This window comes from Meriones unguiculatus, chromosome 5 (genome assembly GCF_030254825.1).
Source record: "Meriones unguiculatus strain TT.TT164.6M chromosome 5, Bangor_MerUng_6.1, whole genome shotgun sequence".
NCBI classification, from domain to species: domain Eukaryota; kingdom Metazoa; phylum Chordata; class Mammalia; order Rodentia; family Muridae; genus Meriones; species Meriones unguiculatus.
Genome location: NC_083353.1, coordinates 84,042,136 through 84,064,591, shown reverse-complemented (window position 1 = coordinate 84,064,591; position 22,456 = coordinate 84,042,136). Strand labels below are relative to the sequence as shown.

Below are 22,456 nucleotides of genomic sequence, written 5' to 3'. Positions count from 1 at the left end.
AAATGGGTCTAGCTGGGTGAGGAGCGGGCAGGAGGACAGAGAAGGATGCTGGGAGTAGAGAAAGGGCTTGCACAAAGACAGAGAAATGTAGACCAGTACATAAATGAGGAACTGTGTGCCTTGCAGGTGCAATTCAGTGGAAGAGCACTGGGTGGCATTTGCAAGGCCCTGGGTCTCATCTCCAGCACCGCAACAGACCAAACCGAATGAAAACACCAAGCAAAGCAAACAAAATGTAGCCTGGCAGAAATGTGGCTGGACTAGGTTCAGAGTGGTGCCCAATGGGGGGCTCCCAGTTCAAGGGTCCTAGTTAACAGAAACCCAGGGTTTTCAGAATAAATGAAGGAGGCCTGGGTGATCTCTGTTTCTGTCCCCTCACAAGAGGGATATGGGCCCTGCCCCATTCCTCATATCAGCTGGTATCCATCCTGGAGCTGGGGACCCACCTAGGGAGGGGGAGAGATGGTTGGTAGAGGGTTTGCCTGCACAGGATGAACAAGACTCAAGGAGAAAGAAGGGTTTTGGAAGTCCCCCTTCTAACTGAGGAGCTAGTCGATGGTCTCTGGGGAGTGAGTCAGTTTTCTTTAAGGGTGTGGCCACTGATAGATCTGCCCCAGTGCAAGGTCCCCACCCAATAGCTTACAGGCAGCACAAATTGTGGTGAATGGATTAGGAGGAGGAGAAGGAGAGGAGGAGGAGAATAAGGAGGAGGAGAAGGAGAGGAGGAGGAGAAGAAGGAGGAGGAGAAGGAGAGGAGGAGGAGAAGAAGGAGGAGGAGAAGGAGAGGAGGAGGAGGAAGAGGAGGAGGAGGAGGAGGAGGAGGAGGAGGAGGAGGAGGAGGAGGAGGAGGAAAAACCTGGTGGTGGTGGCACACATCTTTAATCCCAGGCAGAGGCAAGTGGATAAATCTCTGTGAGTTCAAGGCCAGCCTGATATATGGCACAAGTTTAAGGACAGGCAGGGCTATACAGAGAAACTCTGTCTTTAAAAACAAAACAAAACACAAATAAAAAGGCAGCTAACAATCAAAAAAAGGTATGAAGTTGTAGTGGTGTGTCTGGAAAGAAATTAGAGGTGTAATTAATGATCAAAACACATTGTCTGAATCTGGGCATGGTGGCATACATCTTTAATCCCAGCATTTGGGAGACAGAAGCAGGCAGAATCTCTGTGAATATGAGATCTACGTAGGGCTAGCCAGGGCCATACATGGAGACCTTGTCTCAAATTTAAAAAGGAAGAAAAGAAAAAAGAAACAACCCCCACACACACAGTATATGAAATTCTCAAAAAAAATTCATTAATAAAATTTTTGAAAAACAGATGCCGTGACTCATAACCAAACCTTGGGCAGAGTGCAGGGAATCATGTGAAAGAAGGGGGAGTTAGTTAAGACCTGGAGAGGACAGGAGCTCCACAAGGACCAAATATATCTAGACCCAGGGGTCTTTTCTGAGACTGTTTCTCCAACCAAGGACCATGAATAGATATAACCTAGAACCCCTGCCCAGATATAGCCCATCACAGCTCAGTATCCAAGTCAGTTCCCTAGTTAGGGGAACAGGGACTGTCTCAGACATGAACTCAAAGGCTGGCTTTTTGACCTCCCCCTGACCCCCCCCCCCCCGAAGAACAGCCTTGCTAGGCCACAGAAGAGGACATTATAGCCAGCCCTGAAGAGACCTGATAAGCTAGAATCAGATGGAAGGGGAGGAGGACCTCCCCTATCAATGGACTTAGAGAGGGACAGGAAGGAGATGAGGGAGGGAGGGTGAGATTGGGAGGGAATGAAGGAGGGGGCTACAGCTGGGATACAAAGTAAATAAACTGTAATTAATATAAAAAATAATAAAGAAAAATTTTTGAAAGAAAAATAAAAATAAAGAGGCAATTAAATTAAAAAAAAATTTATGAGTGTGTCCTAATCCTTATTAAAGAAAAATCTGGGTAGGAATATTTATAGAAAAACAACTATGCAAAGAGATGGAGGAGGCTGCTGCCCACAAGCCAAGGAGAGAGGCTCAGGAGGAACCCCATTGCCATCCTGGTCTGGGATCCATCTTCTGGAAAGCAGCATTTTTAAGTCCCCTGAGCTTTCTATAGCTGGTGCTGACTGACATCTACCCTTTGCAAAACTAAGAAGGTCAGTCTATATTTCTCAATGTTTGAATCAAGGCTGGCCTTGTTACTTTGGCCAGCAGAAGTGATACTGTCATAGCTCTGAACTCAAGTCTGCCATTATGGACCTCATCTGCTTCTGCCTGCTGCCTTTTGCCTTTTTTTTTTTTTTTTTTTTTGTGAATAAGACTGTGTTTGTCTGCTGGAACCAGTGAGAAAAATGGGAAAGAAACCATTTGTCCCAGCCAGGGCCCTAGGCTTGCTTTGTAGGTCTGACAAGATCTAAATGTATGGCCCTGGCTAGCCTGGAGCTCACTATGTAGACCAGGCTGACCTCAAATGCACAGAGATCTCCTTGTCTCTGCTTTCCAAGTGCTGGGATTGAAGATATATGCTACCATGCACAGGATGAGGTCAGAGAGGAAGGGCAGTGGGGAGGCTGTTCCAGCTGTCCCATGAGAGATGGCAGGGTGGCTGCAATGCTGTGAGACTAGACATCATTCAGATCTGTTCAAAGTGAGGTGGTGGCACCTGCTGATGAATTGCAAGTAGGAAAGCAGAGGAATCAAGATGGCCAAGGTTTCCACCAAGAGCATCTTGGTGGCCAGAGATATCCACAAACTCTCCTGGCTGCAGGCCTAGCAGGCCAGGCTGCAGCTCTGGACAGAAACATGTCCCGGCTAAGTGGAAGGCCCTGGGCCAGCCCATAACAGGAAGGTATATCCTGCTGTGGTGTACCATGGATCAGCTGCTTGGTGCAGCCACCATAGGGGAAGGAGGCTTATTTCAGGCCAGCAATACAGCTGCTGGATACAGACAGCTGATTGAAAAGGTGGTCTAGCCAAGCCTCCTCAGCAGAAACCTAAGCCTGTTGTATGGGTCTTAAGCGGCTACATGGCAGCCTCTGGTGGCTAGAATGGCTCTTCACTGCCCTCTTATTGCCCTGGACCCAGTTGTACATTGGGCTTTGAGCTTGGGCAAACTGTTCTGCAGAGAAGGCTTGTGAGCCTGGGAGATGGATGCTTCCCCACAGCCTGGCTTGCTGAGTGGACCAGGGAGAGAGAGAGAGAGTGAACCTGACTTCTCAGAAGATCAAATGGGTGTGCGCACCTGGGGCCGGAAGTCTGGAAGAAGAAGTAGCTTGAGGGGCCTGTCCCGTGTTCAGCTTTTTGCTCACTTCTTAATCCTTCCTACTTATCTTTTATGTATTTATTTCTTCCTTCAGTTTATTTGAGAAAAGTACATATGAAAGAAACAAATAACCACTGTGAAGAGAGGATAAGCCTCACTCTGGCCTGTCTCTCAGACCTACTGGCAATACTATGATAAGTAATGTTTCCAGCCAGATACCCAGTGCTCACCCTTTAACTGACATTTATCTGGCACTTGATATGTGGTAAATACCCTTGCTATTGTGTGTAGATGTCCATGTGTGCATGTGTGCGTGTGTATAGGCATGTAGACATGTGTCCACATTGTTTTTGGAGACAGGGCCTCTCACTGATCTTGAAGCTCACCAGTTTGGCTAGAATGGCTGTCCATCAAGTCCCAGTGATCTGTTTCTTCCTCTTCAGTGGGAAGAAGTAGGAGTGAGCACTTTTTCCACATCCACCTTATTACAGGCAGATATGCCCATACACATGACTTTAATGTGGGTGGGTGGGATCCAAGCTCAGGTCCCCGTGCTTGAGGGACCAGTGCCTTTCCAACTTAGCTATCTCCCCTACTGGTTGTTGGTTGGTTATCTGCCCTTGCAGGTTGTTTAAGGGTGGGGTTGAGACACGGTCTGCTGTAGTCCAAACTGAGCACAAACTGTGGAACTGTGGCTACACTTGAACTTCTGCTCTTGCTTCCTCCACTTCCCAACTGCTAGATTCACCAGATTGTGCCACCACATCTGGCTCACCCTTGCCACTTTTGACCCATGCATCTTGAACCAGTTCAAGGTCCCAATCCCTTGGACTAAGAAGTGTAAGACTTCCTGCTGCTGATACCTGAGGATTAAGACACTTGGAGCTGAGCCTGGAACACTTTTGAGGATAATTGGAATTGAGGATCCAGCACCTTGTGTGAGAGGCTTCTCTTTGCCTACTCAGATTTCCATCGGGGTAAAAATGCCCCTCTCTGCTTATTTCCTGAGCCAACCTGTGCAGCTGCCCTATACTTCCTTTGGACACAGCTTAGCCCAACACCATATCTGCCTGTTCTATGGGCAAGGTAAGGGTCTTCCATAATAACCCTGTTTCCTTGTGCAATCAGCAGAGTGTGCCAACCTCTGGGTTGCTCTCAGAACCCATAGCATTAGGTGGAGGTCTGAGCCTGGTCTTGGGTACAGCTGGCCCTTTGGGAGGTTACATGCTGTACTCAATTTCCTCTGATGTAAGTTTACCCACACCATCATTTCCTCTTCATCTTCTGTCTTCTTAGTACCCTGTCTACACCTGAGGCCTACAAGATGCTGACCAATACAGAAAAAGTCTCAGAAGTCAGGCCTTCACAGAGGAAGGAAATGTGAATATTATAAAGGCCTCAAAGCAAGATGACAGTGTGCTGTGCTTACCCAAAGTGAGTCTTGGGCAAAACATCTAACCTCTCCATTTGCAGCTTCTTCCTAAAATGGTACCTCATGAGACTGCATGAAGATTAAATGTGTTGAAATGTTTAAAGCCCATAAAGCAGTTATCATGCACAACTCATTCAATAAATAAATATTTAATTATAATTAAAAAGGAGACATTTAATAAAATTGCCCAAAGACTAAGCAAGGAAAACACCGTGTATAAAATGGAATGCATCCATGCTGCTCCATCCTACTATCATTTTATTTTAAATTTTTATGTGTGTTGTGTTTTGTTTTGTCTGCATGTATGTCTGTACACCACATGCATGTCTGGTGCTCATGGAAGTCAGAAGAGGGTATCAGATTTCAGTGTGAGTGATGAGGCCCTAACTGGTGCCCTTAACAAGAGCCACAATTGTTCTTAATCATGGATATCTATCTCTCCAGCCCCTGTTTTTTTGTTTGTTGTTTTGTTTTTGTTTTGGGGACAGGATCTCAAGCAGCCCAGTCTAGCCTTGACCCCACTATGTAACATGTCTCTCTTAAACTTCTGATCCTCCTGCCTGTGCCTCTCAAGCACTCAGATTGGGAGTGTGTTCTACCATGCCCAGAAGACCACTATCATTCTTAAAATATCAGTAGAGGGCCAGAGGTAGAGCCCAGTGCCTGCCCTAGTGTGTACAGAGTTTCATTCCTAGGGCTTAAAAAATGAAAACAACACAACAGTGGTAGCCAACCCACTGATTTCCATAATTATCCACAAACTGCCCAGCATGCTGTCAGTGCTTTTGAAACAAATGAGTTTTTTTAGTTTGATGTTGGTTTTGTAAATGATGACAGGCTAAATCATGGTTGAATCAAGAGGTTATTCTCTGGCCTCAAATAACCTGCCTACCATTCTGGGCCTCTGGGGGCCAGGGGCCAGTGTGTGCCAAGGCAGAGGTTGGTGACAGGCAAAGCTAGGCTTGCCCCTAACATCTTGGCAAGAGTCACCATCTCTGCAGAGTGCAAAGTTTTAGAAAAAACAGGTGTGAGGCACAGCTCAGTAGTATAGCATTTATCTAGCCTGTGAGACCCTGAGTTCCAACTCCAGCACTGGAAAACAATAAAGCCAAAACCAAACAGACAAAAATAACCACCAATTTGGAAATAAAAATGGACTGCCCATTTTGAAGCCCGCTTCACATGTGCATGTGGGAGAACTGAAGAACAGAAGGAAAGGGACATGTTTACAGTTACAAAGTAAGGTTCTGTTGGGGCAGGAACATGGGTCTGTGGATCCCTAGTTCTCTCCCTATTTCCAGCACTTGTCATCTCCATACTCCCAACTTGGGAGTCCTGAATGCACAGGTATTGAGCTAAGGAGGTACAGTAATCAGCCTAGGCCAGAGAACTGCTGGAGAGGCGTCACTTCGCTTCATCTGCACAGATTGTGACCACAGGTCACCTTTTGACAGTAATTCCTGAAGTCCAGTGGGTCAAGAGCCACAGCCATTACGGGCTGGGATAGAGACAGGAGGGATGGAGGCCAGCTTTCTGCTTGCAAAGTCCTGGATCTTCCCTGAAGCTCCAGCTTCTGGAGCCCAGAATACATGGTGTGCTGGCTATAAAGCAAACAGACCTCAGTAACAGGTGAGTCCCTCTGTACCGAGTGGTCGTTGCACCATGGTGCAGCTAGGTGCAGAGGCGACTGACCTGCCATACGGTCTTTTGTAAATCCCACTTATTTTGCAGAGATCTAGCTACCCCCATATCTTCTTTATTTTTCTTTTTGAGATGGGGTCTCATGTATCCCAGTCTGGCCTTGAACTTTACCTTGAAAACTACCTTAAACTTCTGGTTTTTCTTCCTCTATCCCTAGAGTATTGGGGTTACAGGCATGGCCATGTGGTGGAGATTGAGCCCCACCAGAACCAACTGAGCTAACTCCCAGTCCTTCATGCCTCTTCTCAATCTGTCTCTACTCTCCTTGTGGCTGCATCCCATGTCTGTCTCCTCAGTGTGCTGAACATAACTTACTACATCACTTTAAAAACTTTAAGAAACTTTTTAAAAGTTTTTTTTTGTTGTTGTTGTTGTTGTTGTTGCTTTAACTAAATTTTGTGTTTTGTCTGTGTACTACACGCGTGCAGAGCCCATGAAGGCCAGAAGAGGGCATAGGATATTCTGGAGCTGACATTACAGACAGTTAGTAGCAGACAAGCGGCCTTTCAAACTCGGGTCCTTTGGAAGAGCAGCAAGTACTATTAACCACTGTACCGTTAAAGCTATCTCTTAAAAATCCCCAGGAACTTTTTAATGGTCTCTGAATAAAGTTACAGATGCAGGCACATTGTTTAAAAGCCAAAGCCTCAGTTTCCCCATCTACAGCGTGGGTAAAAGGCTAGGGGTAGGCTTCACAAAGTCTGCTCCGTGCTGCTAGGACCTGAGAGAACTTCATAGTTACAACGCTCCACCTCCTACCAGGCCCGCCCCGTTACGACAGCGCTTGCACGGAATCCTCCGCCTTCCAGTTGTCTCGGCCGGCTCTGAGCGATCGAGGACTCGGCGCTCTACCTTCCTGTGTCAATCTGTTTTCCGGTTTCCGCCCGGCGCGCCTGCCGAGCGCCGAGCCGCCGATGGCGATGGCCGCGGCGGGTCTCTGAGGAATCTTGGAGGCCCGGAATCGGGGCTGGAGGTCGAGAGTAGTCTGCCAGCCGCCTGTCGGAAGCGGCAGGGCGTGGGAGGGTGTCTTCCTGCTCCGAGCCGCCACAGAGAGCGCGGCGGTGGCTGAGGTGGGTGTGACGTGTAGCTTGAGGCGACGAGGCGGTGGGGAGATGGAGAGCTCTGAGGGCCTCAGCAGCGCGTCTCTGCCCGCGATGAGTTGTGTGGCGCCCGCAGAGTCGCGGTCCTGCGGGTGCTCGTGGCCGTGCGGACCTCTGCGGTGCCCTGGCTGTGTTCTTCACGCCAGTCGGGATGCCAGGGTTTTGCACGACTGCGGCATCAGTTTCGGTGGTTTGTGGTGGTGCATGATTAAGTGACTTTAAGTGGAAGCGTTCTGCACTTCGTTCATTCGTAGAGCCCTGTTATGCCGCTCCCGTGTGTGTGTGTGTGTGTGTGTGTGTGTGTCAGACACTGCGCCAGACCACCGAGTTCTGGTGGTGATGGCGAAAATCACAGGCCATCCTCAATGGCTACGGTCGTGTATTATTTAGTCACTTCACTTGTGTGCAAACCACGGCACCCCAAGGCAGCTGTTGTGAAGGCAACTTGGCCGGAGCCTGCCTTGACTAAGGGGCGCTTTTCTAGGGTGAGATTTGAACTGCCCTGTGTGGCCAGGGTGAACAGGGACAGCTTCTGTTTGACGTTTGCTTAGGGATGAGTGCAGGGGAGGAAGAGGCGTCACTCTCAGAGGATCCTGTCAGCCACCGGCTGGAGAGAGAACAGGTCCGACCTGGCGCTGGCTGTTTCAGTGATGCCTCAGATGCCTTTTTGAGCGTGTCTGCATGTATGTAGCCACCAGATTTACTTATTTTTGAGACAGGGTCTCACTATTAGCCATATCTGGCCTGGAACTTGCCACGTAAACCAGGCTGGCCTCAAACTCAGAGATATCTCCAGGCTCTGCCTCCCGGAGTGCTAAGATTAAAGGCCTGCACCTCCACATCTGTCATGATTTCTTAATTAAGGGAAACAACGGGCACCTGGTGTCCCATTTACTTGTTTTCGGAGTTGCTGCCACTCTTCAGCTTTGAGGACCGGATGGTACCCTCCTCAGTGCCCTCTGCAGCACACCACAGATCTAGCTACACAAACCCTCCCAACTCTGTGTTGTGATTTGTGGCCCCCAAGGTCCTGGAGACATTTCTTTGTTTCTTTGATTTTTGTCCCTGTTCTCTATGGTTAGGACTCTTTCAAGGTCACATTGACAGTGACTTTGCTATGCTCCAATAAGACAAAAGATGTAAGTTATTAAGCCCTGAAATATTTAAGAATAAAAATTTTCTTTTGAAGCATAGAAAACATTAGACTTGTGGCCCCACTTTTTCTAACTTATACAATCTGGTAAGCTCATCAATTTACTGCAAATGCAAAATGTAATTTTCATTAATGTCATCCATCCGTCTAAACTAAGAGACAATTTCTTGTTATGTTGGCCAGGCCAGTTTTGAATTCCTAGGTTCGGAGGATCCTTCTGCCTCAGCCTTTCAAGTTGCTGGAACTGCATGCACCTATCACCAAGCTGCATTGACTTTACTGATTTTTTTATCTTAATTTTTCTTTTAAAAAGCTTATTTCTTTTGTGTGAGGGGGCATCCATATGAGTGTGTGGAGGCTAGAGGACAACTTTCAGAAATAGAGTCTCTTCTTCCACTTTTATTTAGCTTCTGGTGATCAAACTCAAGCTCGTTGGCAAGTGTGCAAAAGAAACTTTTGTTCCCTTGCTTCAGTTGTCTCGGAGGCTTACTGCCTCCTTTTGCTAACCTAGGCCTAGTCCTGGAAGCTTGTAGCCTCTGTACAATCTAACCTAGGTCTAGACTGTTTTCAGCCTCTGAGACTTACTGCTTCAATAAGCCCACCCTTTCTTGTTCTTACTGAGTTCTGGGCTGGCTGGTTCAACTCAGCAGTTCTGGCTCAAATTCCTCTGCCATCTGACTTACTCAGTCTGGCTTCTCTCTCAGCCCCTGAATTGCTCTGCTTGGTCTCAAACTAACTCCACCAATCTGCTCTAATCTCCTGGCTCTTCCTCATTCTCTGGGTCATTTGGTCTTCATCTGAGTTCTCTCTGCAACCTGTCTCTCTATTACTGTCCCAGTAAAACTGTCCTTCTCTTTCTCTACATTGCCCCTTAAGTAGCTTCTCTTTCTTCTTGTGAGAGTTGGGAGTATCTTATTCTTTCAAATCTTTCTCTGATTCATCACTTTCTTTTTAAAAAAATGTATTTGTTTTCTATACATTTGTTTTGTTTTTGGTTGTTTTTTGCATGCATATATATCTGTGTGAGGGAGTTTCATCCATTGGCATTTTGAGTTACAGATCACACAGTTGTGAGCTGCTATGTGGGTGCTGGGAATTGAACCAGGGTCCTCTGGAAGAGCAATCATGCTCTCAACCACTGAGCTGTCTCTCCAACCCCCTCATCACTTTCTTTTTCTGCCGCTCAGTTAGACATCACTTTCAAACATGGGTGCATCCTTCTAAAACTAATTTTACCATTATTGTTTGGGATTAAAGGTATGTACCACCACATCTGGACCTAAGCTTTTCTTTACCTGAAACTTGCTCTGTACCAGGCTGGCCTTGACCCCAGATCACACAGACCTAGAAGGTCTTTGCTTGTGATCTCCTGCCAGAGCAGCCATGTTCTGGCTTAAAATTCCTCTACACAAGTCCCTTTACACTGAACCATCTCTCTGGCTCTTGACCGTTTTGTTTTGTTTTGTTTTGTTTTTTAGATTTATTTATTTTACATATATATGAGTACTCTATCTACAGGTCATGTGCCTGCCAGAAGAGGGCATCAGATCCCAGTGTAGATGTTTGTGAGCCACCATGTGGTTGCTGGGAATTGACCTCAGGACCTCTGGAAGAGCAGACAATGCCCCTAACAGCTGAGCCATCTCTCAAGCCTGCCTGCCTTCCTTCCCTTCCTTCCTTCCTTCCTTCCTTCCTTCCTTCCTTCCTTCCTTTCTTTCTTTCTTTCCTTCTTTCCTTCTTTCCTCCTCTTTAACAGAAGGGCGAAAGGTTTGTTGTTGTTAGTTTACCTTTTGGTGTTTAAAAAGAGCTCTAACTTTTCATTTTTAAAAATACTATTTTGACAAGGAGAGCAACAGAACCAGAAAAATTGAACACAGGGGTCTTCCCAGAGACTCATACTCCAACCAAGCACCATGTATGGAGATAACCTAGAACCCCTGCACAGATGTAGCCCTGGCAGTTTAGTGTCCAAGTGGGTTATATAGTAATGGGAAGAGGGACTGCCTCTGACATAATCTGATTGGCCTGCTCTTTGATCACCTCTCCCTGAGGGGTCAGCAGCCTTACCAGGCCACAGAAGATGACAATGCAGCCACTCCTGATGAGATCTGGTAGACTAAGCCGAAGAAAGGAGAGGAGGACCTCCCCTATCAGTAGACTTGGGGAGGGGCATGCATGAAGAAGGGGGAGGGAGGGTGGGATTGGGAGGGGAGAAGGGAGGGGCTTGTTGGGGGGATAAAGTGAATAAAGTATAATTAATAAAAAAATAAAAATAAAAAATTATAAAAAATACTATTTTGACTGGGCGGTGGTAGCACATGCCTTTGAACCCAGCACTTGGGAGGCAGAAACAGGTGGATCTCTAGAGTTTGAGGACAACAGTCTACACAGAGAAATCCTGTCTTAAAAAACAAAAAAATAGGGGGGGGGAGAAAAAGAACATTTTTATGCATATATGATGTCACTTCCTTTTTTTAGGTTATTGTTTTATGTGTGTATGATGTGTATTCTTAGTTGTGGTATATGTATGAAGGTCAGAGAACCTTTGGGAATCGGTTTTTCTCCTCCCTTTATGGGGTTCTGGCAGTCAATTTTGGAGGAATATGCTTTACCTACTGAGTGGCAGACATCTTGCCACTTTACTCATCTTGCCAGCTCTTGATTTGGTTTTTTGAAACAGAGACTCACTGTGTAGCCCAGGCTGGTCTCCAGTTCAGATTCCTTCTATCTTTGCTGCTAGAGTGCTGATAGTATATTCATGAGCCACTACACTTTGCTTCTGGCCTTTGAATTTCTAGCACATGTGCCTAACAAGTATCAAGAGCTCAATATATATGGCAGAGTAAAAGTATTGTTTGTTGATACGTATGTTACCTATCTCCCTCTGTGACTGAAATGATATGGAAAAAATGTTGGCCATGCTGGTGGCTTAGGCCTGTAATTCTACAAGTCTAAAGCAGGACTGTAGCAAGTTTAGGGCCTACCTGGGCTACAGAGTAGTCCAGATCAGCCCAGGCAACCTAGCAAGAGCCTGTCTTACAACAAAAACTGTCTTTCAAAAAGGACTGAGGTGTACTTAGTGATAGGGGACTTGCCTACCATGTGCTAGAAGGTCATACATATCCTTAGTGCTGAGGGGAAAAAAAAAAACTTGCAAATAATGAGCATGGACCATTTAAAATCAACTTAAAGGAAGTGCCCTTGGATCCTGTTGCTTCTCTGTGGGACTCTATTTCCTGCTTCATTGCTTTACCAGTGTGTCTTGTGCTGTTTTTCCTATCTTAGGTTTTGTCTTGGTCTAAGGATTTGAGAAAGAGTTTGTTTTTATAAACTTGTACCAAATATTAATCTTGTTACAAACTTGTACCTTTGTTGAACTGTGGGAAGAACAGTTTGCTGCTAACTTGCCTCAATTGACTTTTGTTTTTCTTAGATTCCTCCTGCTGAAGAGAGGAAATCTCATTCAAGGCCACAATGTCACTTCCCGATTATCGGAGGGGTGCCTACTTAAGCTAACACTGCCAGAATCCTGCTCGTTTGGGAGGAATCAAGCTGACTTGGCATGAGGTTCCTGCCTTCCTGGGGTTGAGAGAAGCACAATTATGGCTTCTCTTGATGACCCAGGGGAAGTGAGGGAAGGCTTCCTGTGCCCTTTGTGCCTGAAGGACCTTCAGTCTTTTTATCAACTTCAGTCACATTATGAGGAAGAACACTCAGAAGATCGTGATGTCAAAGGGCAAATTAAAAGTAAGAAGCGGGGGTCTTGCTCATTCCACTCTATTAAAGAGACCTTACTTAATGGAATAGATTTACAGGCTTTCATAATCCTACTGGGTTTATGACACTAATAATAATGGTAGCAACCGATGTGCTTGCTTTGTTGATTCTCTCTCTGTGTTTACTTATGTCTGTCTGTCTGTCTGTCTCTATCTATCTATCTTGGAGACAGAGTCTCTCTCTATGTAGTCCTGGCTGTCCTAGAACTCAGTGTGTAGACCAGGCTGGCCTCACAGAGATTGCCCACTTCTGCCTCCTGCGTGCTGGCGTTAAAGGTGTGCACCACCAGGCCCAGTCCTTGTTTAATATTTAATCTGCATGGCAGCTATGCTCCTGGGAGTTCCATTTTGCTGGCTAGGGTACCATATTCAGAGAGGTTAGATAGCCTGTCTAAAGTCATCCAAATTGAGTAATCCTGGCTTTAAGTTAATAAACATAACCCCTGTGGTTCTTTGTCTCTTACTTGATTACTCAGATTATCTCACCTTCAGCCTGGAATGGTTTGAGCAAGAATGTTTGTCCTTTGCTATAAAAGTGGAGGCCCAATATGCACTATTTGCCTGTCACTAATTTAAGCCTTCCTACATCCCTTCTTCCTTGGCTAGACCCTGCTCTCTGCAGCCCAGGAAAAGGAAACAACCTTCAAAGTTAATTTTTTTTAAGCTTCCAGTTGTAGAAAGAAGTCTTCAAAGGTTATTTTGACTGTACCTAATATTCTAACCTCCAAATAAGCTGTTGCTCTTCTGGAGTTAAATCACATCTCTTCCTGAATAAGCTAAATTGCATCTTTCACTTGGCAGCATTTCTGGAAGCCAGAAGAGTCATAGAGTTTGGACACTGGATTTAATCTGTACTAGATGGCATGTCTAGTAGACTCTGTTTTCCAGACTCTTGATTCACATCCACCTTGAACTTCCATACTCCATTTTCATTCATTAAAAAAAAAAAAAGTACTGGGCAGTGGTGGTGCATGCCTTTAATCCTAGCACTCAGGAGACAGACAGACAGATCTCTGAGTTTGAGGACGGCCTGGTTTACAGATCTCCAGGACAGCCAAGGCTATACAGAGAAAGTCTGTCTTGAAAAACCAAAACCAAACCAAACAAACAAAAACCTGGGAATATCAGCATAACATTAGTTATAATTTCATATAAAAACATGATGAAACCAGCTGTTTTCATAATCCTCAGAGCTGTGATTATCCAAAAAACTCCTGACTATAAACCACTAAGCAAAACCAGGAACTGCCAAGGGCATACAGGAAAGGGTGGTGCTTTGTAATGTTTGCAGTTTCTTTCATGTGCATTGTCATATTACTTGACTCTCCCAGGAAGCTTTCTGGAGGGTGCTTGGTGTCATATTATAGATAAGCGTGACTCAGAGACATCCAGTAACATTTCCAAAGTCACACAGCAATTGGCAGAAAGAGGACTGGAACCCAGATCTTTTTCCATCTGGAAATCCAGTGCAGCTTTTTCTAAAGGGCATCACTGATGGTAAAAATCTTCTATCCTGATCATAGCATACATTACAGCTTCAAGTGGGGGGGGGGGGCAGGGAGGGAATTAAAAAGCCCCAAACCAGATTATCTAAGCTTCCTGTGGACAACCAGAGGGTTTTCGAAAAGCTTCCATCTTGGCATTTCTGACCTCTGAATATACACCATACTATTCAGAGGCCATTTAATCCATCTTGATGAAAAGTTAGAAGTGTTCCCAGACTTCCACGGTAATCTTTTACTTTTTAAATTTTATTATTTTTATTTTATGGATATGGGTGTTTTGCCTGTATGTATGTCTATGTACTGTTTGTATGTCTGATGCCCACGGAGGCCAGAAGAGAGCATTGGATACCTTAAAACTGGAGTTACAGATAGTGGTAAGTCTGGATGTGGATGTTTTGAGTTGAACCCAGCTCCTCTGATGGGCAGCAACTACTCTCAACTACTGAGTCATTTCTCTAGCCCCTTACTGGAAGCTTTCTTAAAAGAGGGAAATATTAAGACTGTTTAAAGAATGTTAGAGGTGTGAGTTTGGGAAATATACACAGCATGAAAATGTTTCTTGGAAAGAAACTTATGAAGGTCTTCCAGGATGGGCCTTCTGCAGAGTAGGACATGGCTCATAAAATGATTGCGAGGCTCTGGCATCCACACAAAAGGAAAAAAGATCCTCTTGTTTTTATTTCTTCCTCAAAAGAACCAACATTCTTTAATGCTAGTAGTCATTTTCGGTAGTTAAGATGAAATTCTCTCTCTTTTTTTTTTTGTTTCTGGCTTAAACTTTTTTATTACATTTATTTAGTGTATGTATTTATATATGTGATATATATACTATGGCAGTGTGTGGAGATCAGAGGACAAATTGTGATGGTTGGGTCTCTTCTTACACCATGTGGGTCTAGAGATTAGACTCAGGCTTGGCTGTAAGTATTACCTGCTGAGCTTTATGAAAGGCCCTGTTTTTTGTTTGTTGCAGACAGTTTCTTATGGTATCTTAGGCTGGCCTCTAACGTAAGTAGAGTGTGTTCTTGTACTGATCTACCTGCCTCCACTTACACATTCTTGGATTACAGGTATGTCTCACAATGCCTTGCTTGGGTAGAATTCTTAGTTACTTTTTTTGTGCTTTCGTAGTCTTAGTGCTGGAGAGGCAGAGGTGAATATAGCTGCAGGTTAGAAGCTGCATAGGGAGAGCCTGTTTCAAAAAAGCAAAAGAGGAAGTGAGAGAAAGTGGGAAAGATTGACATAGAATTTTCTTTTGAAAAGCCCCTTTAAAAGCAATTCATCTCTCCATTTGATCTGTTGATCCTTCAAAATTTTATGGCACTATTTAATTTATTTTGAAATAAGGTCTCTCTGTGTAGCCCTGGCTAGCCTAGAACTTGCTATGTAGATCAGGATGGCCTTGAACCAACAGAGATCTACCTGCCTCTGCCTTCTGAGTGCTGGGACCAAAGGTGTGTGCTACCATGCCCATAGGTATTTCTATTTGTAAACTAAGAAATGGAACAGCAAAATGTTACACACAGGTATCAGGTTTCAAAGCAAGTTTTAAAATTACATTCATCTATTTTGTGTTGTTCTGGGGCATGTGCCGTGGTGCATATGTGTCAGAGGATAACTGACCAGAGTTAAGTTCTCTCTCCTATCATGTATGTCCTGTGGATTGAACACAGGTCTTCATGTTTGGTGGCAAAGGCTTTTTACCTGCTGAGTGCATTGGCCTTTTGGAGGTAGTTTTAAACAGACAAGATCAATTCACCATTTCTGAAAAGTGGTCTGTGGGTCTGAACCCTGGCCCTGGTCCAGCTGTAGTTAAGCCTTTTTACAATAGGTAGAGGAGAAGGTGGTTGAAAATGGACTGTCACTTCTGTTTTGTTTTCAAAGATATATGGGTTGGTTACTATGCTTCTTTGTAAGGGTTACATGTAGTCTGCCAGGTAGCCCTTTATTGTCCAAAGTGGTTAAATGTCATGGACTACCTCTTTTGCTCGGCATAGTTTAGACTTGATTTCAGACTTCGGTGGCAGAATTAGGTGGACCTCTGCTAGTTCAAGGCAAGTGTGGTCTATGTAGCAAGTTCCAGGAAAGTCAGGGGTACATAGAGAGACCCTGTCTCAAAATAAACAAAAATCCACCATCCTGGTTCCATCCTTGAGTTTGATTTTACTCTTTTTTGTTTAGATGGACTATTAAACTTGGGAATAAGCAGTATGATGATGGAAACATGAACAGCATTCTGCTGGTCCTGATGTGTAATGTTGGTAATAAGGTCTTTCTCTTACAGATATGTTTCTTTTGAAATCCGAATATTCTTACGGATTTTAAACTAAGGATGATTATTTTTATATAATCTTGGACTCATTTGTGGTGTTTTATTTCTTCAAGATCTTGTCCAAAAGGCCAGGAAAGCAAAGAACAAGTTGTTGAAACGAGAAGGGGATGATCGAGTGGAACCAGGGACCCAAGGATATGAATCATTCAGCTATGGAGGGGTTGATCCCTACATGTGGGAACCCCAGGAGCTTGGTAAGAAAAGTCATTAATTTATTCAATACTTATGTTTTAGGTACCCTGTTTTAGGTAATTTTTTTTTTTCAATTTAAAAATTTTATTTTAACCCTAACCAAGCAAGTCAAAGACTTGTATGAAAAAATTTCAAATCTTGAAGAAAGAATTAGAAGAAGATATGAGAAGATGGAAAGATCTCCCATACTCATGGCTAGGCAGGATTAACAGTAAAAATGGCCATCTTACCAAAAGCAATCTACAGATTTAATGCAATTCCCATCAAATTGCCAACACAATTCTTTACAGACCTGGAAAGAAAAATTCTCAACTTCGTATGGAATAACAAGAAACCGAGAATTGCTAAAACAATCCTCTACAATAAAAGATCTTCTGGAGGTATCTCCATCCCTGATCTCAAGCTGTACTATAGAGCAACAGTTATAAAAACTGCATGGTACTGGCATAGAAACAGAATGGTGGATCAATGGAACCGAATAGAAGACCCAGAAATAAACCCACACACTTATGGACACCTGATTTTTGACAAAGAAGCCAAAACCATACAATGGAAAAAAGATAGCATCTTCAACAAATGGTGCTGGTCCAACTGGATGTCTACATGTAGAAAAATGAAAATAGATCCATACTTATCACCCTGCACAAAACTGAAGTCTAAGTGGATCAAAGACCTCAACATAAAACCAGACACATTAAATCGGCTAGAAAAAAAAGTGGGGACTACCCTAGAACTCATTGGTACAGGAGAAAACTTCCTGAACAGAACACCAACAGCACAGGCTTTAAGAGCAACAATCAATAAATGGGACCTCATGAAACTGAAAAGCTTCTGTAAAGCAAAGGACACAGTCATCAAAACAAAGTGACTGCCTACAGATTGGGAAAGAATCATCACCAACCCTTTATCTGACAGAGGACTCATATCCAGTATATATAAAGAACTAAAGAAGCTGAAAAGCAGCAAACCAAGTAATCCACTTAAAAAATGGGGAACAGAGCTAAACAGAGAATTCTCTGTAGAGGAATATCGAATGGCAGAGAAACACTTAAAGAAATGCTCAACCTCATTAGCCATTACGGAAATGCAAATCAAAACAACCCTGAGATTTCACCTTACACCCATCAGAATGGCCAAGATAAAAAACTCAAGTGACAACACATGCTGGAGAGGTTGTGGAGAAAGGGGAACCCTTCTCCACTGCTGGTGGGAGTGTAAACTTGTACAACCACTCTAGAAATCAATCTGGTGCTTTTTCAGACAACTAGGAATAGCGCTTGCTTCCTCAAGATCCAGCCATACCACTCCTAGGCATATACCCAAAAGAGGCTCAAGTACACAAAAAGGACATTTGCTCAACCATGTTTGTAGCAGCTTTATTTGTAATAGCCAGAAGCTGGAAACAGCCCAGATGCCCCTCAACTGAAGAATGGATGCAGAAACTATGGTACATCTATACAATGGAGTATTATTCAACAATGAAAAATAAGGAAATCATGAAATTTGCAGGTAAATGGTGGGACCTGGAAAGGATCATCCTGAGTGAGTTGTCCCAAAAGCAAAAAGACATACACGGTATATACTCACTCATATAAACATACAACATAGAATAAACCCACTAAAATCTGTACATCTAAACAAACTAAGCAAAAGATAGGACCCTAACTAAAATGTTCAATCCCCATCCTGAAAGGCAAAGAGGATAGACATCAGAAGAAAAAGAAAACAGGAAACAAACTAGGAACCTGCTACAGAGGGCCTCTGAAAGCCAGAAGAAGAAAACAGGAAACAACCTCGGAACCTGCCACAGAGGGCCTCTGAAAGCCTCTGCCGTGCAGACTGTCAAAGCAAATGCTGAGCCTGATGGCCAACTGACGGGCAGAGTGAATGGAATCTTAGGTAAGAAGTGGGAAATAGCAAGAGCTGGAAAGGACAGGAATTCCACAAGGAGAGCTACAGAACAAAAAAATTTGAACACAGGGAACTTCCCAGAGACTTATACTCCAACCAAGGACTATTCATGAAGATAACCTAGAACCCTGACAGTGCAGCCACTTCTGATGAGAACTGATAGACTAAGATCAGAAAGAAGGAGAGGAGGTCCTCCCCTATCAGTGGACTTGGGGAGGGGCATGCATGCAGAAAGGGGGGGGAGGGTGGGACTGGGAGGGGAGGAGGGAAGGGCTTATGGAGGGATACAAAATGAATAAAGTGTAATTAACAAAAGTTAAATAAAATATTAATAAAAAATTATTTTATAATCTCTCTCTCTCTCACACACACACACACACACTTTGATTCTTTTTCATCCGAATTAGTCAGGTTCTTTAAAGAAAAAGAATATGGACCTGATATTTCAAAAGTGTCTGTCTCAAGACTGAAAGATTGAGAATCTGGTAGTTTTTAGTCTCTGTAGTCACAATATGGTACTATACCCTGGAGGATTGCTGGAGAGCTGTTGGTGTTCAGTCTGTGCTGGAATTGTGAAGACTTTTGATTTATTACCTGCTGTAGTAACAGGCTATATGAACTTGCAATTGAGACTGAGGGCAAGCAGACTAAGAGCAAAGTTTCCTTTTAGGTGGGCTGCCACCAGAAGGTGTGGCCCAGATTAGGACCAATCTTCTGGTTTTAAATAATTTAATTAAGAAAAACCCTCACAGGCTGGGCATGGTGGTGCAGGCCTTTAATCCCATCACTTGGGAGGCAGAGGCAGACATATCTCTGAAGCTAGCTTGGTTTACAAAGTGAGTTCCAGGACAGCCAGAGAAACCCTGTTTCAAAAAAAGCCCCCCCCCCAAAAAAAAAAGAAAAGAAAATTCCTTATAAGCAGAGCCTGACACCTTGGATTGTAGTTGATTCAGATATTGTCAGGTTCATAAACAAGATTAGTCAACCACATCCCCCTTCTGAAACCCTTCTTCCTTCTACTGGACCCCTTCTTCCCTTCTTCCACACAAGTCACCCTTGTAATGCCAGGTTCAAGGGGCCCTCAGAGACCACTAGATGACTCGATGCAATAGCAAGAGAGCTTTATTATGAGAGTAATCTAACTCAGGACCCAAGTCTCTACTGGCTGACGCAGCAGTAGAGAAGTGGGACCCTGAGCTCTGAGTGAACAGGATTTTTAAAGGGAAAGTCTGTGAGCAGGGGGTTTCCATGGCAGCAGGCAGGGGGGCACAAGCCTTGGCGATACAGAATTGGGTGAAGTTTAGCAGGGTGGGGCGACCTTTTCTGAGGCACACAATCACAATGGCTAAGTCATATAATCACAATGGCTATTTTTCTAAACCATATCTGAAACATTGGGGAGAATTTTCCCATCTGAATCCCAACCGGTTCTCATTGATTATTGCCAGGGAGATTGTCTCTATTTTCTATGAAGCATTTATTCTGTATTATTTCCTGGAGGCTGTTGCTAGGAGAGTTAACTTTGTTCTCTGCCAAGTGTACATTCTGTGATATTTCCTGGTACCTGAATTCAGCTCCCAGTCAATATGGCTCTTTACTCAGGCTAACTATACCCAGGCTAACTTAAACTCTTCACCCTCCTACTTTGATTATTTTCGGTAATGTTTTAGGAGCTGACAGAGAAACCATCAGTAAACTGTCAGTAACCATATGCTTACGTCCTAGTAGAGAGAGAAAACAAAAGGGAATGAATTGAGATCTAAGGTGGGAACTGTGTTAAATGCTTTGTATGTGGGGTTTCCTTCAAGTGCCACTGTCTCCAGGAACCTGCTGATGACCAAAAGCTGCTAAACTGCAGCAGTACAGTGTAATTCTGGGATTTTCTCATGTCAGCCTAGCCACAAACCCAATTGACAGAACTCTCCCTTTTCAGGCTACCTGACAAGTGAGGGGCATGGGCAGCTTTTGTGATGTGCATAATTATGACATCGTCTGCATAGTTACTTTTTAAACCAGAATTGCTGGGAATAGAACTGAGGCCTTGGCAAGTGCTGTGCTACAGCTTTATTCTATTTTTATTTTATTTTTTTTCCATTTTCTTTTTTTTTTGAGACAGGGACTTACTGTATGTAGCCCTTGTAGTCATGGAACTCACTGTATAGACTAGGCTGGCTTAGAACTCAGAGATCTGCCTGCCTCTGCCTCCTGAGTGCTGGGATCAAAGTGTGGACCACCACACCCCGCTTCTATTCTACTTTCAAATTGATAAAATAGTGTAAAATTTCTTGTGATTTTCAATTTTGTGAACATACCAGACAACTCCCAGCCCCAGCAAAACCCAGAGCACTGAATTAATATGCATAGAATGACTTTATTTATTTTCTAGATTGAGGCTGGAACTCACTATCTAGCCCTGACTGTCATCGAATTCCCTTTGTATAACAGGCTGGCCTTGAACTCACAGAGTGCTGCCTGCCTCTCCCTCTCAAAGCTGGAATTAATGGTGTGCACCATTATGCCTGGCAGGATTACTTGGCTTTAAAATACTGAATTTTATGTATAGGAATTACATATCAGTAAAGCTGCTATATGTTGAACTAAACTGTCTCATCTTACATATTCTTTAGCTGTGGGAGGATAACAATCACTAATTTTGTTTGTTGGGATTGAATTTCAGTCAGAAGCTTGGTAAGAAAATTCATTCATTTATCCATTTATTCAGTGCTTATTGAGAATCTATGTGCCTCAGCCATGCTGAGTCTGCTCTGACACAAGGCTACATACTTTCTGTCCATAAAGCGGATAAGAAATGCTTCTTTCACAGTGGTTTACTTTACTTCCATATTCAAAATCTTTGTGAGATAGGCCATTCTGACTACCATTACTCCTACACACACATGGCTTGCCCATACATGGGCAACACAAGTACACATAAATACAAACAATAAAAACAAATCTTTAACAAATATAAGAGAAAACTAAGGCCCTAAGAAAGGAAGCGGTACTTACCAGGGTCATTGATTACATCTTTATTAATACCACGGGGGAAGGTGGCATTAAGTCCTAGAACTGTGCTCCAGCTCAGTAGCCACTAGCCATATGTGGCTATTGAAATTTTATTAATGAATCAAACAATTTAAGGATTGTTGTATCCCTCTGGTCAGTGGCTGCCCTGTGGGTGTGGACATTTTTATCACTGCAGGAGAAAATGGCTTTATAAATAATGTTATTGTTCCATGACTTTCCTAGGGACTTGTAAAAGAAATATATGCTAACTTCAAATAAGTAGGGTACAGACACAGCATAGAAAAGTTCCCACCGGCCCAGTGTGATGAGATAGATGAATTTATTGGGGGTTATTTACAGGCACATTTGTGACTTACAGCTGTACCACCAAAAAGGCCCAACCCCCTGCCCAGCCAGCTACTGTTTTATTTTTAATTTTTAAATTGTGTGTGTCTTTGTATGTGTGCACATGTGTATATATGGTTGCTATGGGGTCCAGAAGAGGGTATCAGAATACCGATAGCTGGAGTAATAGGTGTTAGTGAGCTGTCTGGCATGAGTGCTGAACTTGGGTCCTCCAAGAGCACTGGGTGCTCTAAACTGCTGAACCCTCTTGTCTAGCCCCAAGCTCCTGTTTTGTATGTCTCGTAGTCTATACAGAGTTAATGTAAAGCTGGATTCAGAGCATTGCCTGTGTTGAAGCAGTGGTGGTGGCTGTCGGCGCAGACCACACAAGGCACAGATAAAACTAGACTGATGGGGACCATGCTTACGTGTACCGTGTCCTTGCTCTGATTAGGGACTCTGCTGGCCTCGGCAAGTAATGTCTAGCCATAGGAAGGATGGCCTGTTCTGCTGCAGTCAGGGACACAGCGGCTTACTGCAAAATGCAGTTACTCTGGCCAGGAGTACTTCCATCATAGACATATATCAGCAATTAAGAATCACATATGCAAGCTGATTAGAAGCATAAAGGAGAAACTTCAGACAAGTGAATTTTAATACTTAGTGATAGCTTATTTCCTAATTGCTAGAGTGATTTTCTGATTACCCTGCCTGTTTCAACAATGGAAGGAAATATAAATTGTGAAAGGTCAAA

General features: G+C 43.9%; 1 protein-coding gene across 1 annotated transcript in view; it reads left to right on the top strand.

The window, feature by feature from the left end:
• The first annotated feature begins 7,244 nt into the window (after positions 1 to 7,244).
• Rbsn (rabenosyn, RAB effector) overlaps positions 7,245 to 22,456 on the top strand; it is a 33,553-nt gene continuing 18,341 nt past the window's right edge. Inside the window, exons 1-3 of the mRNA XM_021638250.2 lie at positions 7,245 to 7,452; positions 12,069 to 12,382; positions 16,302 to 16,442. Coding sequence (XP_021493925.1) covers positions 12,238 to 12,382; positions 16,302 to 16,442 — 286 coding nt within the window. The 5' untranslated portion in view covers positions 7,245 to 7,452; positions 12,069 to 12,237. The remainder of the gene's footprint in view (positions 7,453 to 12,068; positions 12,383 to 16,301; positions 16,443 to 22,456) is intronic.